Raw genomic sequence first — 17,048 nt, 5'->3', positions numbered from 1 at the left:
TTTTCATTTAGTTCATTACTCATCCACTTGCTTATAATTACTACTGTTTTTGTAGTTCGTGTCGATATTAGTATTGCTGTTGTGGTTATTACTATCACATACAACTGAATTATCCAGTATATAATCTTAAGTTATACTATTTCATATTAAGACAACAGATCGCACCATTGCTTTTCATTTTATTTTTTTTTGTCAAGCAAGGTTGACATTTGATCATCGGGGTTCAAACCAATTAGACGCGACATACACAGTTTTCAGACATTACTGCCATTAGACATACTGTACCGTCAAGTGAAGTTGGCTCTTTCAATTCGACACCTTCTATGTGTGTATTATTGTCTTCTTTTTTGTTGTTGTCTCTGTTTCGTAATTGCCTTATCTAAAAGACTTGGTGAGTGTCGAAAGCGCTTAAGCTAGTCAAAGCTAGTCGAAAGAGCTTATTCTAGTGTTACGCTATTCGCTGTCATTCATGTGCATTCATTTTAATCAGTCCTTGAAACACGCGATCCCTTGCTGGGTCCAATGCACCTAAAAGAAAAATTATTCGCAATATGATTTATATTCTTTATAAGTCTATACGCTTTGACAAATTACGTGTAAGAATGAAATTTGATTGCATTGAACTTTAATGATTCCTGTTTTAAATATCCTAGGGACTATTGTATCGATTTATGTGTATATACTGCTTGTAGCTTGTTTGCATTTAATTTGTCATACCGTTCTCATTTCATACCGTCCATCAATCGTCCCCTCGTCCCATGTGTTCCGCCGTCTAAAGTTCTTGAAACGGTTTCTAATTCAATAACTAAACTGCAGATTGACTTGAAATAAACAATACAGCGGTCAACAGTGAACACCTCCAAATAACAACAGTTTAAATCGCTGTGTTGCCGGTCAGAGTATTACCCGATCTAAATTTCCCCAACAAATATCGTAGACTGGTAACTACGTAATTTGCATAACAAACTAGTTTTGGAAATTGCCCCTGAACTTCAGGGATCGGTTGTTTGCTTCAAGAAAGTATTGTGAATAATAGAGAGAGCAAAAGTATGGGATTGGGTAATTTCACAACAGACAGAGGATAATAGTTAACGCCGATTTCCTGAATACTGAGGCCGTTTTAAAGGATGAGAGAGGTCAAGACAGTTAGAGAGTTTGAAGCCCCTTGGCCCTGGTTATACTGAAATTATTTGGAATTCAAAACAAGCCCATATAAATTACTATATAAAGATTTTAACGATAACTTAGTTCAAAACGAAGTATTTTTATTAATTTCAATCTGTTTATTTAAAAAAAAAAAAAAAAAAAACATTACAAGGGCCCTTATAGGTTGAGACCTCTGCCAAATGTCCCCCTGCCCCACCCCTTAGGCCTGAGCGTGACGTAGATGTCAGCGATAGCTAGCTTACCGTTTCATTCTGTATCCTACCGTTTAGTCTTCGTACGGTTTCCAACTTTATTGGTGCGGAACCTTCTTACCGTTTCTAGTGTAACTAAAACAGAACGTATCAAGCACAGTATACAAGGTGTCAAAAAATATTGTCTATGGTCCCAACGGCTCTCCATATAAAACGGACTAAAGCGGGCTACCCACAAATAGAAGTCTGTTTGACAGTATATTGTCATATTGAATATCTTTCGTATTAGATAAGTAGGACTGGGAGACTTATTCAAAACACCACAATACTATAACGGTATTCAGCGCCTCCGATCCATGACACATATGGTAACCGCGCTCGTGTATTAGCTCCGATCTAAACGGCAGTCGAAACTGATGGGGTAACAAGCTACTCATGTATACGTATGTGGTGTAAATGGTGACAACACGTGGACAAACAAGATTCATTCATATAAAACAGACTAAAGTGCATCAATATAGATGAGGAATTTATATTAGTACTAATAGGAGTTAACAATGTTTATTATTGTGAAGTACGGAAACAATGAATCTCTTATATGCAACCCAAGCTGTGCTGTTATCAACCTACTCGGCAGCATTAAACGTAGAGCCGGATATGGGAATTCCAACGTAACAATAGATCTCTCAGATGAAACAGGTAATATATTATACTATATTTACTATATTATAGTGTGTGTGTGTGTGTGTGTGTGTGTGTGTGTGTGTGTGTGTGTGAGTGTGTTATAAGAGACCGTGTACGTTATTTTATTCATTTTTTACTAAGGCTGGTCAAAATACAAACAATTTAAAAATGTTTGGAAAATTGTGGTCTTCGAGTTGGAGATGTCGCTACGCAACTCACTGACTAATGATGAATGACATCTTGAACCGTAACTTTTAATTTTCAGGCTCAGTACCTTACTTTTTTTTCTGCCCCCCCCCCCCCTTCTCTCTACGAGCTCCTCACCCAACTCATTTGTAACCAACTCACTTGCATGGTATATATTGCCTTGACTACAAGTCTGAAACGGTTTTGAGGCTGACTGTCCGACTGCGAAGTCAGCGTTTACTGTGTGTTGGTTGTCACACTACAATTTTGATTCAATTACCTACGAACCTACCTGATTGCCTGCCTACCTACCTACCTACCAGTCTGGCTGGCTGTCTGCCTGCATACATACATACATACATGCATACATACATACATACATACATACATATCTGTCTGTCTGTCTTTCGCTATAATAGTATCTACAGTATCTACATTCCCAATTATTTCTCTCGCTGCCCTTTTGGATCGCTATGAACATTTGTGGGTCCCCGTCCTCTCCATCGCCAAAGATATCCTTGTATTGGAAGCAGGACATAAGTAAATCGGACCTGCTGCTGAGAGACAGAGAGGAGAAAGAACCTCCGCTCCCACCTCAGTACACTTTAGTGTCTGTTTAAGGCGTATAAAATGCAGTGTTCTAGTTACAGTCGGAAAAGGGCAGTGCGTCTGGTCTCAAAAGTGCATATAGCGCCGGATATTATTGTTAAAAAGACACAATTTCGCATCCATATACATGCTCCAAGACACATCCAGCTATAAACATTTTCCAATTTAAAAATATATCAGACAACTGTTTTTCATTAACTACATAAAATGTAACTTTAAAAATATTCTTGAAGCATATTTACGTTTACTGCCGCTGAAGACATAACTATTTCGTAATTTTCATGCATAATGTTAAATAAGCAACACTTTCCATGTCAACTAGACATTGAATAATTCCTAAAAATCTAAAAGGGCTCTGATATGAGTAGTGTTAATACGCTGCGACTTTCAAAAAGGCTGGTCCAACTTAAATCGAACCGTTTAAAAAGATTTGTTTTCGTGATCTTGTCCCCCACTACATAGTCCGAGTTTCCTCTAACCCTTGCCACCCTTTTTTTTAATATTTAGACATTTTATGTTGGGGTGTAGGGTCAGGGTCAATTCCCTATCGAAAAGTTGGAATTCGCCGACACCATTTGGTGTCGGCATAGGGTAGCCACTTACTAGCCGGACTAGCAAACTAAAACGACCGTTCATTGAGATATACCTGCATGAAATCGATGATAGGAATATGATTTATTTTCTTAAAAAAATAGCGAATATAGCATTCGTTATATCTTTAATCCGCTGACAGACGAGATGTAACTACAGCGTTGATGAGATTTGACCTGGAACTCGCCATTTGCATTCCGAGTCACATGACTACAAAACTCTTGCAACCTACATGTCAACAACATCAAAGGTCCAGTAATCACGTGATATGATCAATATATCATTTGGAAAGTTATTGTACATAGAATTCGAAAATATCAATTAAAAGTTACGTAATACTTGTACATAAATATAATGTACACTTAATTTCCAAAATTTCCAAAATATTTATTCTGAGAACAACGACTAGAAACCTGTCGGTATCGCAGCAAGGTGGAGAAGACCAGATTCACCAAGTTTCAAGCACGTGTCGGCAATGCAGTTTGGTGGTATCACGTGACTACCGCATTGACCTGTGCTCTCCGCTTGTTCAATGTTTTTTTCTCCAAGTTGCTGCAACGTTTACAGATTTCTGGTCGTTGTTTTCAGAATAAATATTTTTGAAGTTTTTGTTCTTTCATTTTTATGTAAATAGTATGTGACTCATTTATATATTCGATTTTCTTTCCTGCAGCAACATTAGAAATGATTTATTTTTTATATCACGTGACTATTTGAACTCTGATGTCATTGACATGTAGGTCGCGAGATTTGTGTAGTCATGTGACTCGGAATGCAACTGGCGAGTTCGAGATCAAATTTCATCAACGCTATTGTTCAGGCTAGTCTGTCAGCGGATTAAAGATATAACAAATGCTCTACTCGCAATATCTGAGAATATAAATCATATTCCTATAGATTTCATGCAGGCATATCTCTGTAAAGTTCGTTAAGTTTGCTAGGCCGGCTAGTAAGCGGCAACCCCATGCCGACACCAGATGGTGTCGGCGAATTCCAACTTTTCGATAGGGAATTAAGTCTGACCCTACACCCAAACATAAACGTCCAAATATCAAAAATGGGGTGGCAAGGGTCAGAGGAATCTCGGACTACCCACTATATTGCAATTTGCAAGGAACAACCTAATTGAAACATATTAACCCCCTAGTCCTACCTGTAAGACCGACGCTGATATTTATGTTGTGTGCGTCAGGGTCTTACAGCCTAACTAATGGCGCTGTGTAGTGTGTTTTTGATGTCAACTAACATCGTTACAAAAGTAAAATTTTCAGGAATAATTCACACAACTGACAACTAAAATAATGACGCTTTTCTACAAAGTAAAGTTATATTGTTTTAGTCAGACTTTACTTACTATGATGCCTTTTCTCTAATAAATTCAAATTCTCACAAAAGAAATGGACCCTTTTTCAAGTTTCTTTGGCCTACTTTTCATTGGGCTGGAAAGCAATGAAAGCCGAGAATGCCGAAATCGGATAAAGTCGAAAAATTATTTTTTAACGAAACGAATAAAAAATATTTTATGTCTATTTCAACTGTAAGCAACGTTTCGTTTCGTTCAAGAAACATATCCTAAATATCAACCTACTTAAACTTACTTCGGCATACCTCGACTACCGTCGCATTGCAACAAATTCAAATGTATGTCAACGGAACGTGAAAATGCATCCATTTGCTAGTGTCATATTTTCATTCCACCAGGATAAAGACAGCACAGTAAGTATATTAATTACACATAAATTAGTGGAAAAATGTCGATATAGGCTGCCAAATGTGTGAGATGTTCCTGAAACTTTGATTACTCATTCCGATGTCAACGACATCGGAACACACTATACAAGGCCGTTATTTGGACAGTAAGACATAGCACCTCAACAAAATCAAAATGTGCTATGTCTTACATGTAGGACTAATTAACCCCCCCAAAACACATCACTCATTATTGAATAATTTAACCTTAGCACATTCATTTTATCTAGTCTCAGTAAATCAAGCCATTATCGACTGTAATCGTTTATTTCGTCAACGTTAGGAAGGTAACACATTTTTAGCATAAAATACTGGCTCAGACTCTAAGTCGGGTCCGGAAGACTCATTGTGAGCAACACAGTCCATAAACAGTTTTTTTTTTCCGGAAGGGGCGCGGTACTAGAGAATAAGATGGAACGGCAATCTAACAAATGAAATACGGAAGGGGTCGCAAATCAAAGGGTCGAAGTAGTAGCAAGGGGCAAATTTGGGGACAGTGCACAGTGCCCTTATGTACCATCTTTGCTGGAACACTCCAACATTGTACATACAATATGTCTAAGTGATACATACATACATACATACATACATACATACATACATACATACATACTGTAATAACCTGCATTTAGGGAGTGAGGTATGCATGCGTATATACGGTAAACACTATTCCTTCAAGCCGTCCAATTCGGTATAGATTTTTTTTTTTAATTATAAATCTGTGCATTAGCAGTGAATTGCTCAAATGAGTTGACATTACTATTTTCTAGGATCCTGTGTTTTGTTTACTTGTCGATTAATAGTTAGCTGGTATAGTCTACGTGTTTTTGTGATAGCGAAAATAGGGAGTATCATGCCGGCGGCTGGCATCCTTGATAATTCGATTAATGGCTATTTCTAGTTAACAGCTTAAGACTGTACACTACATACTCAATGTGTTTATAGTCCCTGTGGTTTCATTTGTATACGTCATCGCGTTTAAGTTTGTTTTTCCTCTTCTTTGTTTCTTTGGTACATATAACTGTTGACTACCCTTTCATGCGGTCTACCTCGGTAATATTGTAAGAGTGCATAACACGGTTTCCGAACCATTGCTATAGCGACAGACTAACACGGTATGTCCCGCGAAATACAAAACTGATTTTTTGTTCTTTTTCTATTTTTACTTATGGCAATTCATTCGCAATGTAGCAATGTGTAAAATATCCAACTGGTAATTTCCATAAATAATCACTGTGAAAATTAACTAAATATACACATGCAATACTAGCGCATGATGGTTTGAACATTCCAACAAGGGCTGTGGGTTTTGTGGGCTTTGTGGGTATTGTGGGTTTTGTGGGCGTTGTGGGTTTTGTGGGTACTGTGGGTTTTGTCAGGAGTATATAAGGCTTTGTGAGCTGCTTGAGAGGGGTTCAGTCAGCTAGCAGCCATCAAACTAGGTACATCACAGTTATTGTGAGTTTTATTTTTTTTAAATTTTTTTTATATTTTGTTTTGTTTAGTTTATTAGAGAATTATGTAACTTTAGGCAATATTTTGGACAGTAAATATTTAAGTGCAAATCAATTTTTATTTAAGTTATTTTTTTATTATTTTGAATTCCTTTCTCTCTTCCAACTTATACACATTCTAGTCATTTCTAATTTATTTTACAAGCAACCTAGATATTGTTTTATAATTTGTCATTTGAAATTCAGTTATATGGTCAAGTGAGTGTTGTCCTCACAGACCAGTACTTTTATTCATTTCTTTATTTATTTTCTTTATTTAATTAGTTTTATGAAGCTAAAGACATACAGAAAAGTTTTGCTACACTACAAATATATAATTCCTTTTTCTTAAATTATAGGTCCAACAAAGTTCTTAAGGAAACAAAATGTCCAAGTCAGTGTGAGTGTTTTCCTCACCGACTTGACATTCTAAATTCAATTCAACAATACTTGATTATTCTAGCAATCTATAAAACATAAGTTATTTGTCTATTTTATAATTTACTAGTTGTCTTCGTCATTGTGAGTGTTTTCCTCACAGACTTGACATTCTAAATTCAATTCAACAATACTTGATTATTCTAGCAATCTATAAAACATACGTTATGTGTCTACTTTATAATTTATTAGTTGTCTAAGTCACTGTGAGTGTTTTCCTCACCGACTTGACAGCCAATTTACTTCCATTTATACCAATTCACTTCAAATAAGTATTACGCTATAGTTGAGGTGTAAAGTCAAGCAAGTGTTTTCCTTGCAGATTTTTACATTTCACAATTACAATCAAGTCATAGTTTCTGTTCTGTAGTAACCTTTATTGCAACTAAATCCACATATGGTAACTCTAATATAATCTTCACTCATCAGAAGAAATAATATAATGAACTAATAGCATAGTGCTAATGTGTATCCTGACCTTGCATGAAATTATCGTATAACATACAGTACCTTCAAACAATGATAATATTTTGGCTTAGGACAAAAACAACAAGACTGTCATGGTCATGAACTGACTTTATTCGCTGTTTCTTAATAAATGAATCATCTTGTGTTATGGTTGAAAAGAAATCAAGAGTTCGAGTTTACTCGATTCTCCCCCTCCTTAGTCAGCTGATAAGAAGCATACTCATCCCTGGTGCGATACTCCAAGATAGTATTATCAGGACCTAGCTCGGCCGTTACAATACATACATACATGCATGCATGCAGGCAGGCAGGCAGGCAGACATAGGTTTGTTCTTAGACAAAAAGTGCAAGAGAAGTCTTTATGGTAGCGGATTTAAAAAAGAAATATTCAACAATACACAAAAAATAATTATACTTAATTATACATAGGCAATCTAAATAATACCAGCTTTAAACGTTCCACGCGATCAAATGATATATTTAAAACAGAAATAGGCTTTGCAGTCAGGATTTAATTTTTCAAATCAGTGACCCTACATATGTATTATTTTTTAAATGACCTAAATAATTTAAAGTGAATTATTTTGTGCTACATTTGGATATAAAATATCAGGACATTGCTGCATTACTTAGGAACGTTGACCCACGATCGTGCCTAGGTATAAATTGATGGCGACAATTTTAAGGAGCGGTTTAAGTGAAGTTTAACTCAATACGTTTGCATGTGAAGACAGGAGAAATTGTTCATTATAAAATTCCAGAACCATTATGAATGCAGTGTCACAAAAATGGAAACAAATACGCACATTTTGGCGTGGTAACGTAAGTGACCCCGAAAAGCCTCGTTCATAATGAACATAATGCAGCCATGTTAACAACGGTTATGTTTGTAAGTAATTTACTTTTTTCAGTACGCTGTGAAGTGATTTTCTATAAGTTATTTACTTCTTAATCTAACAAGTTAATTGTAAATGTCTGTTCACGCGTAAAAATAAATCAATGGTGGACAAGACACCATGGAAGACAACATCCAGCCGACAGGGTTTCATAAAGAAAAGTAATAAGTGACTTTTAAACGGCATTCACTTGATATGATGTAAAAAGCGTAATATACCTGGTTAATATTCCATTAGTGAATCAAGTTACCTAGTTAATATTCCATTAGTGAATTGCTTTAAATGACGAACCATACTAATAATAACAGTAAAATAGTGATGGACAGACATTCGAGATACGAGCTGTTTTGTTACGTGGCTCATAAGCAGGTCAGAACTTTGTAATGTTTTGCTATTAAGTGTTATTTTTATATGTACAATTCCAGCAAGTGGAAATGCACAAATAATTGGTTTGTGTGCATCAACAGTGTGCCTCTTTTTTATTTTGTTCTTTTTCTTTTCTAACTTTTAAGGCACTTTATTTTATCTTTGATTAATATATGTCTTGCCTTTTTGGCGTCGAAGGTTAAGATTCCGTGTAGTAGATTTATATAAAAGACCTGAACACGTGGTAAAATAAATTCAGATAAGTACAAAAGCCATTGTATATAGCGGTACTTCTATTGAAAGACCTAAATAGATGGATTGGACCATAGAAAAGATAAATGCTTGGAAATTTGCAAATCATATCATCTTAACAAAATGCAATTGAAAATAAATCTCATCTCAGAATTGCTATGTGTATTACATTGACTCAAGCGTGTAAACATGAAATGACAATACTGAAGGTTAATTACTGGAGAATGATTGAATCGATTTTGAGATGACCTTTGCTTTTTGTTCTAAGTAGTTAATTTGCTTCTTTTATGATTAAATATTTAGATATATTGACATTGGGTAGTAAATTGTTGACCGGCTGCTAGGTTACAGATATGTATATCATTCATAAGTATCATTCCTACAGGAAAATACGTGTACGTTACATGTGTGCGCATTGTTGTTTGAATATAATGTGAATTAATTGCTGGATTGCAGGATCTTGATAAAATCCTGTAGTCTACGAACAAATAAAATTTAAAATTTGTCCATACAATAATTTTTTTTTTAAAAAACGAGCAACAAAATAGTGCGTACTCTTTATTGGTTAAAAAATAGTAGCGGAGGACAATATTGATTTTATTTAAACGTACAACTTAAATGCAGGCAAGAGAGACGTTTGACATGTGAGTATATACTGGATGATATTTCGACTTGGTTTTTGCGTGCCGTGAAAGATTTAGAAGTGAGAAAATTATCAACATCATACAAACCTTTAAGTAATTTGTTGTTTTATTATGATAAGTAAGTGTGTTGACAGTGGCAAAACAAAATTGACGCTGAAAATATTAAACAGTCACAAACACATTTGTGTATAGGTGCCGAACATTGGGTTACGGAACAGAACAGCGATCAAGTTTGACCTACTTCTCATTTGCTATGGCCTTACTGTCCTCGATTTTATCAAAACGTTCCGAAGAACGTTTACATGAACTGGCTCAGACCGAGACTGACTTGCATGAGGATGTGGTTCAGGCTGAGAACCCAGCGCCTTGATTCTATTAGTTAGATGCCTTTTTGCATGCAGTGACAGCGCGAGGGTGGTGGTGGGGAACTGCCTAACTGCCCGTGGACTCCAGCCAAAGAGGGCGCCGTCGGGATGTCTTTTTTCACAGATGCATTTTTCACAGTATGTCGCCTTCACCTTAGTGTAAAGTGGTCATATCTTTACAAAACCTATATTTAATGGGACAGGTGGCTGACGACTGGCATTAAAACTGTTCTCTGTAACAAAGTATGACACCACCGAAGAACATTGCCCAGCTCCCCCGCCTCAGTCCTCGCGATGCCACCGATTGTTCATCCAATGCTTGCAGTTTCTTTTGGCTGTAACCCATGTAAGCCAGGTCCAACGGCAACACTTTTTATCAGACTGATTTGGTTTGTCTGAACGAGTCCACTGTGAGGAGGAGCTTTAATTTGGTTCATTCAAGAAGAAAGATAAAAATAGTCTTTCACACTTATCTGTGCAAGGTGAGATTGTGTAGAGCAATTCTGCTTGGGTCTTCACGTGCAAAAACTATGTCTTCGGATTCAAGTAAATGAGAAAGAACTTACAAGAATGCATTCTTTCTTTTTATTTGATGGACTTTTTTCATGATGTACATGAATTTATCTCTAGAATTTTATCATTGACATTTTCAGTCGAACTGCTGATAACTGCTGATGAAATATACATATGCAGTTCTACTGATGTGATCAGTTCCAGGTTCAACTCATTTTCTCTATTTCTTTTGCACCTCACAAGAAATTAAACGTCTGATAAACGTTTTCCCTGTTATGCAATGGCATATGGTGTGTTAAATAGCTTATCGTAACTCTGGCACACTGTATTTATTGATCGCTTTGTCCAAATCACCCACAGCTTCCTTTTTCTCTGATATGGCCTTTTCATGAGCAAGTTTTAATTGGCATGTTATGTGCTTTTTGGTCTTTTCTGATGTGTTACCAGGGTCTTTTCTTGTGAGAACCATCAAAATCAAGTTTAGTTTCGACACGTTTCATTGACTTGGCATCAAAATTTGTGCCATTTGGCCCTAGTTTTATAAGAAAAGAATCCATCGACATACGTTGTTGTGCCATCAGAGCCGACCGGGGGGGGGGGGGGGGGGGCAACAAGGGATATATCTCCAGGGTCCGGGCACATAAGGGGGCCTGGGCCGAACAACACTTTTTAATCGTATAACAGAATGTTTTTGTTTGATCAAGAACGAGGAGAGGCCCAGGTGTTTCTTATCCCAGGGCTTGTGACCGCTCTCTCCGGCCCTGTGTGCCATCATACTTTCTTAACATTGTTTGAAGGAGTCCGGTCCACTTAATGTTTAGACACATTCCTCTGAAAAAGCTCTTGTTCTGCGGCCAACAAAATTCTTTGTAATGTAACCACTAAAATATAGATGTTAAACCCTTAACTTCTGCCGCCATTGGTTTTCTAACCAAAGAAGCAGCAACTGGTTTTAGTCCTAGTCGACAGTTTTCAACACTATGTAAAATAAAGAATGCAAGAGTACGACACTCGCTGATAAGTATGAAATGATAACTGAGTGGACACTCACACCTGTAATAGGAACTATTGCCTTTTAAACTTACCGGCCACGATTTACTTGCCCACGAACAAGTAACCTTGCAAACGTTGCTCTTTAGTAAGAAAAAAATTGCGACTCATGTAATTCATTTCTACACGACTCAAATTGTGAACATATGCAGACTATATGTAGTTTAATGTTATTAGAGGTAGGTGAACCAATTTGAGGGATAATTTGAATATATTCAAAGTCATCGTATGTTGCAGCAAATTCGTCAGCTGTGTGTAGCTGGTTCCCGTCTTAGAAGATATTGGCCTTGCAATCTTTTTGCTAGTCGAAAACAAAAACAAATACGAAGCAGAGATACGAAGAACGCGGAAATAGGGGCTTCGTGCAGGAATTAAAAGTTAAAATATTGCAAACCTTTAATGTGAAATTCCAGGTTTTAAATCTTTAATGATAGTGAAATTTACGTGAATGAAGCTACATAATTTCAGGCAGAATTATATTTTCAGAAAATGTAAAGTATCGACTCCATCGCATTTATAAAAGTTCATCTGTTATTTTTTTAATTCACTCGCAAGTTTATTTTCGTCAGCATTTTTCAATAAATAAATAATTAATTAACTGACTCATCGTTCATTTATTTCATGTATTTATTTAATTTGTTAGTTTTTGTTTGTTAGAGCAATTTCATCTAACTGTAACCTGAGTGTGTGTTGGGTCCATCGCCACTCATGAAAGCCCTTCATTCAGGTCGTTAGGGACATTTAGTCCCACAACCTGAGGCTAAATCAAATAGTGCTCTGTGAGCACACAAATGCCCGAGCGATGAGGCACAAATTCCTTCCCCCAAGAGTAATTAAATAACTTTGATACGTGTACAGAACGAACATCACATTAATCCAAATAGTCAGTCAGAGCAATTCCAGCATTATCTTGCGTGGTGAGTATGGGTTATAGGAGGTAACCATGTGTCTTGGGATATTTATGACATGAGATGATTTAAATTTCTGTAAAATAAATCAAGAATACAAAAAGGTGCATAAGTTTGTCGTCATATTGTACATGATCTAATAAAGTTGCTGGAACAGTAAAATTGTATTTAAGGTATAGATAAGGTACTTCACCATGATTAACTTAATGTACGTTTGTCAGAGACCAGTATTTTCATTTATGGATGTCGGTTGAAAGGAATATCAAGTACTGATAGACAACCATTGTCACGAAAAGGCCTACCCTAAAACGCTGGTGATACACACATTTAAAACTGTCAACTTGCTTAATCCTTTAAAATCTCAGGATTTGTCACCATGTCAAAGCTGCGGTCAAATCATTAATACCGAATGATTGATAACTTTGTTCCGTTAGAAATGCTGCGATTAATGTGTGTGTGTGTATATATATATATATATATATATATATATATATATATATATATATATATATATATAGTTATAATAATAATAATAATGAGGACTTTGTATAGCGCCTAATCTTTAGAAGCTCTAAGCGCTTTACAACATTAGACAACACCTTTAAGATAAAAAACACATAATAATATAATTACAAAAACAAACATCGTGAAATGAGAAAACATTTAAAATAAACAAAAACAAAAAACATGCTGAGAATATTTAAGGTAGGAAACATTATTAGGTCTTTAAGTTTGTTCGTGCTGTCGAAATAAGTGAGTTTTGAGAGCCCTCTTGAATGTGATCACCGTGTCTTTGTGTCTAAGTTCAGTGGGCAATTCATTCCACGTTGCAGGGCCCCGGTATGCAAAAGAACGCTGTCCATATGACTTTGTTTTCATAGTGGGAATAACGAGTATACGATTGACAGAAGAGGAGCGTAAGTATCTTGCTGGTGTGTACACATTGGTGAGGTCGGATAGGTATGTTGGACTAGAGTCTGACAGTGAAACGTAGCACAGAGAACAAATTTTGTGGTTGATCCTGGATCGAATGGATATCCAGTGTAGGGTACAGAGCAGCGGGGAGGTGTGCTCTGATCGTGGTACTCTAAGTATGATCCGAGCAGCTGCGTTTTGAACTTTTTGAAGTTTTTGGAGCAGATATTGAGATGAACCAGACAGATTGAGTTACAATAGTCTAATCTTGAAAGTACTAATGAACACACAAATGTTTTAGTGGCATCAGCTGAAAGATATTTGCGAATTGAGCCGATGCGTTTCAGCTCAAGATATGCAGCCTTGCATATGTTCATGACATGTTGGTGCAATGTGAGAGTACTGTCTAGAGTAACACCTAGGTTTCGAACTGATTGTGTGAATTTAATGTTGGTGTTGCTGATATTTATTGTTTGAGGTAAAGGATGTGAATGAGAAAATATTTGTGTTGTGATCAGAATGGCCTCAGTTTTATCATCATTCATCTGCAGCTTGTTACATGTCATCCATGATTTCACATCAGAAATGCGCCTCTCTACACCTTGGATGGTAGCATCAACTTCATTTGGATGGCTAGATTTGTATATTTGGGTGTCATCAGCGTACAATTGGTGAGACACTGGATGACGATCTATGACACTTGAGAGCGACTGAGTGTACAGAATGAAGAGAACATGTCCAAGAACAGACCCTTGTGGAACACCACAATATAGATCAACTGGGCTGCAGTGTATTCCATTTGCAGATACAATTTGCGTCCTGTTGACGAAGTCGGGCTTGAACCACAGTAAGGCTGTATCATGAATGCCAAATACATGCTGGAGACGGTGAAGTAATATATCATGGTCTGTTGTGTCAAATGCTGCAGACAAATCAAGGAGGGTGAGGACTGTAATCTTTCCGCTATCCAACGCAGAGAGAATGTCATTAACTACTTTTAGAAGAGTAGTTTAAGTACTGTGGCAAGGGCGATATGCAGATTGTACATTGCTAAAAAGACTGTTTGAATTTAGATGAGATACAAGCTGGGATAGAACAACCTTTTCTAAGATTTTTTATATGAATGGGGGATTAGAAACTGGGCGGTAGTTCTTTAAATCGTTAAGGTCTAGTGTTGGTTTCTTCAGCAAAGGCTTTACAATGGCAGTTTTGAAAAATGATGGGAATTCCCCGAATGAGAGAGAGGTATTAATAACATCAGTTAGTGAAGGCAATACTGGATCTAAGCACTCAAAGCAGACTTTGGTGTGTTTGTGTCGTTTCAAAAAAAGAGTAAAACGAAACGTCTCTAAAGGCAGCAAGTTTTCCTGTTTTCTCCCACAAATTTACAATTTCGCCTTTGATCCTGGGAAAGAGAGTTGAGAATATAGTGAACGCAATTTTTGTTGTACGTGGAGTTTAGACCGAAAAGGCGCTGCGAATCAATAGAAGAGGTCAGAATTATTGTGTTTAATAATTTTGTTCGTTCGTCAGACGCTGTACTTTTCATTTGTTGTTGGTAAAATAAAATAGTCACAGTCGCTAGTTGAATTAATAATGAGGAGTTCTATAAACATTAACATTTAAAAGTAGATTTCTTAAATATTATAATTCAGTGAGCAACTGTACTTCAGAATCAATAGAACCATTGATACAGACATCATTTTTCAACACTGGATCGCCGATATAAATACCTGTGGGATGTTGCCTAGTTGGACTCCTGTTAGGTTAGACGGGAAGTGCGTCGATTTCAGTGAGAATGTTTACAATGTTTCCACATAAAGTTGATCGGTTTCACCACTATTCATTCTAATTGTTGGATATTAGTGTGATCGGATGATTACTGGATGAAGAAATTCCAGATTTACTTTTATGTATTTAATTTGGAAAAATACAGTAGACCTAACATGGTATCATATCAGAAATATTAAATTGGTCACACTGTAAGTTTACTGTGCTGTACTATAAATAACATGGCTTTTAAATTGTTGTATAAAACAACTGTTGGGGTGTATATATCAAAATTAGATCTGCCCGTGGCGCATTCTTATGCGTATACAAACTTTGTTTCAACAGTAGGCTGTTGTTTATATACTCTCTCCATAAGTGATGAATCTCAACGGATTTATCATTAACGGCATAAAATTATTGAGAAAAATATTAATCCCCAATTTCTGAATGAATTAAACATGGTACACAATTTCATCAAAATCTCTTCTTTCATTTCATCTCACAAGTGTATGGGACAAAATACGTGGAAATATGTGGAGTGAGAGAGGAAAATAACCGTAGCTGTTAATACCCTTGAAATTGAACTTACACCAAGAAACCTACAATAACCTGGGTCGTCCTACCGGTATGTGTACACTTTCCATGGAATGTATCTACATTGTTCACAGTACCAATGATACAAAGTTGCATTAGCCTGTTGCATTTGTGCCGTAAATTTTTTGGTTAGAAGTCACATATACCCGTATTTTTTAGCTTGTAATAAGCTTCTAAAAAGAGATTATTTTAAAAAATTAAAATGTTCGAAAGCCGCTGCCCCTCCCCTCTCATTCCAACTGTTTTAGTTAGACAGCAGAGACTAATCGATCGATCACGAGAGAAACAGGGATGTACAATAAAAACTGACCTTGTGGTAAGTATCCCAACCCCATCCCTATTTTCTGTCTGTCTGTCTGTCTGTCTCTCTGTCTCTCTCTCCCTCTCTCTGGGCCAGTAGAGCCAGATATGGGCGAAATTCCGTGACAATGAAAAACAAACCCACGAGCATAGATGATTTTTTTCTGTGACGGAAAAGAGAGATTGCGGACAAAAACAACATGGTCGGTAGTAATGTTAATTATAGTGAATGCCTTCGCGTTAATGGTCTACAAGTTAACCGTGTAGTCCTTATCGTTCTTCAGTTTAACCATCTTTCATGTTTAAATCATACGCATCTTATACATATATTTAATCAGTATGAATGAAAACAAGCTCAAAAATTACAAGAGAGTACAAGATGACATTTTGTGGCGTATACACTTGGCAGGGGTGTAAAGAGTTCACAGACTCTGGTAAAACATGGTTGCCTGAATTCAGTCTTAACTCTGTCAGAAATGCAAGGACTAAATTCCTGACGTCTTTTGCGCACCAGATAAAGCGGCTGGAGTTGTAATTGTAAGGCTTGTGAAGAATAAAATACAAGAAAACACTGCAGTGTTAGGATATTATTTTATGATCATGCGATGTAATTTATAATCTTGCTTCCTATTAGTTTCTTAACAAAATATGATCATCCTCTCTTGCAGTGATATTCTCTCTCTAATTGAAGAAGAAATCACTCAGTTTTACCTATTAAAAGATCTTGCGCACACACATAATACGAAGAGTAACGTTACCGTCAGTTTCACTGACGTTAAACGCTTACTTTTTAAGTCTGGTAGCACTCTGGGTCTGTTTAAGAAGCGTGCTAAACTAACTGCATTTACAGTCGTCTCCCTGAAACATGGTTTGTAAATATTTCTGCTTTTTTTTATTAG

At 36.5% G+C, this 17,048-nt stretch overlaps 1 protein-coding gene across 1 annotated transcript in view; it reads left to right on the top strand.

Moving 5' to 3' along the window:
• The first annotated feature begins 1,566 nt into the window (after positions 1-1,566).
• The window catches only part of LOC149804553 (uncharacterized protein CXorf65 homolog), a 38,370-nt gene continuing 22,888 nt past the window's right edge, over positions 1,567-17,048 (top strand). Inside the window, exon 1 of the mRNA XM_089941431.1 lies at positions 1,567-2,057. Coding sequence (XP_089797557.1) covers positions 1,916-2,057 — 142 coding nt within the window. The 5' untranslated portion in view covers positions 1,567-1,915. The remainder of the gene's footprint in view (positions 2,058-17,048) is intronic.

Source organism: Sinohyriopsis cumingii, chromosome 2 (genome assembly GCF_028554795.1).
Source record: "Sinohyriopsis cumingii isolate HCF-2022 chromosome 2, ASM2855479v2, whole genome shotgun sequence".
NCBI classification, from domain to species: Eukaryota; Metazoa; Mollusca; class Bivalvia; order Unionida; family Unionidae; genus Sinohyriopsis; species Sinohyriopsis cumingii.
Note: the sequence above shows the minus strand (reverse complement) of the source record. Positions and strands in the feature narration are given on the sequence as shown.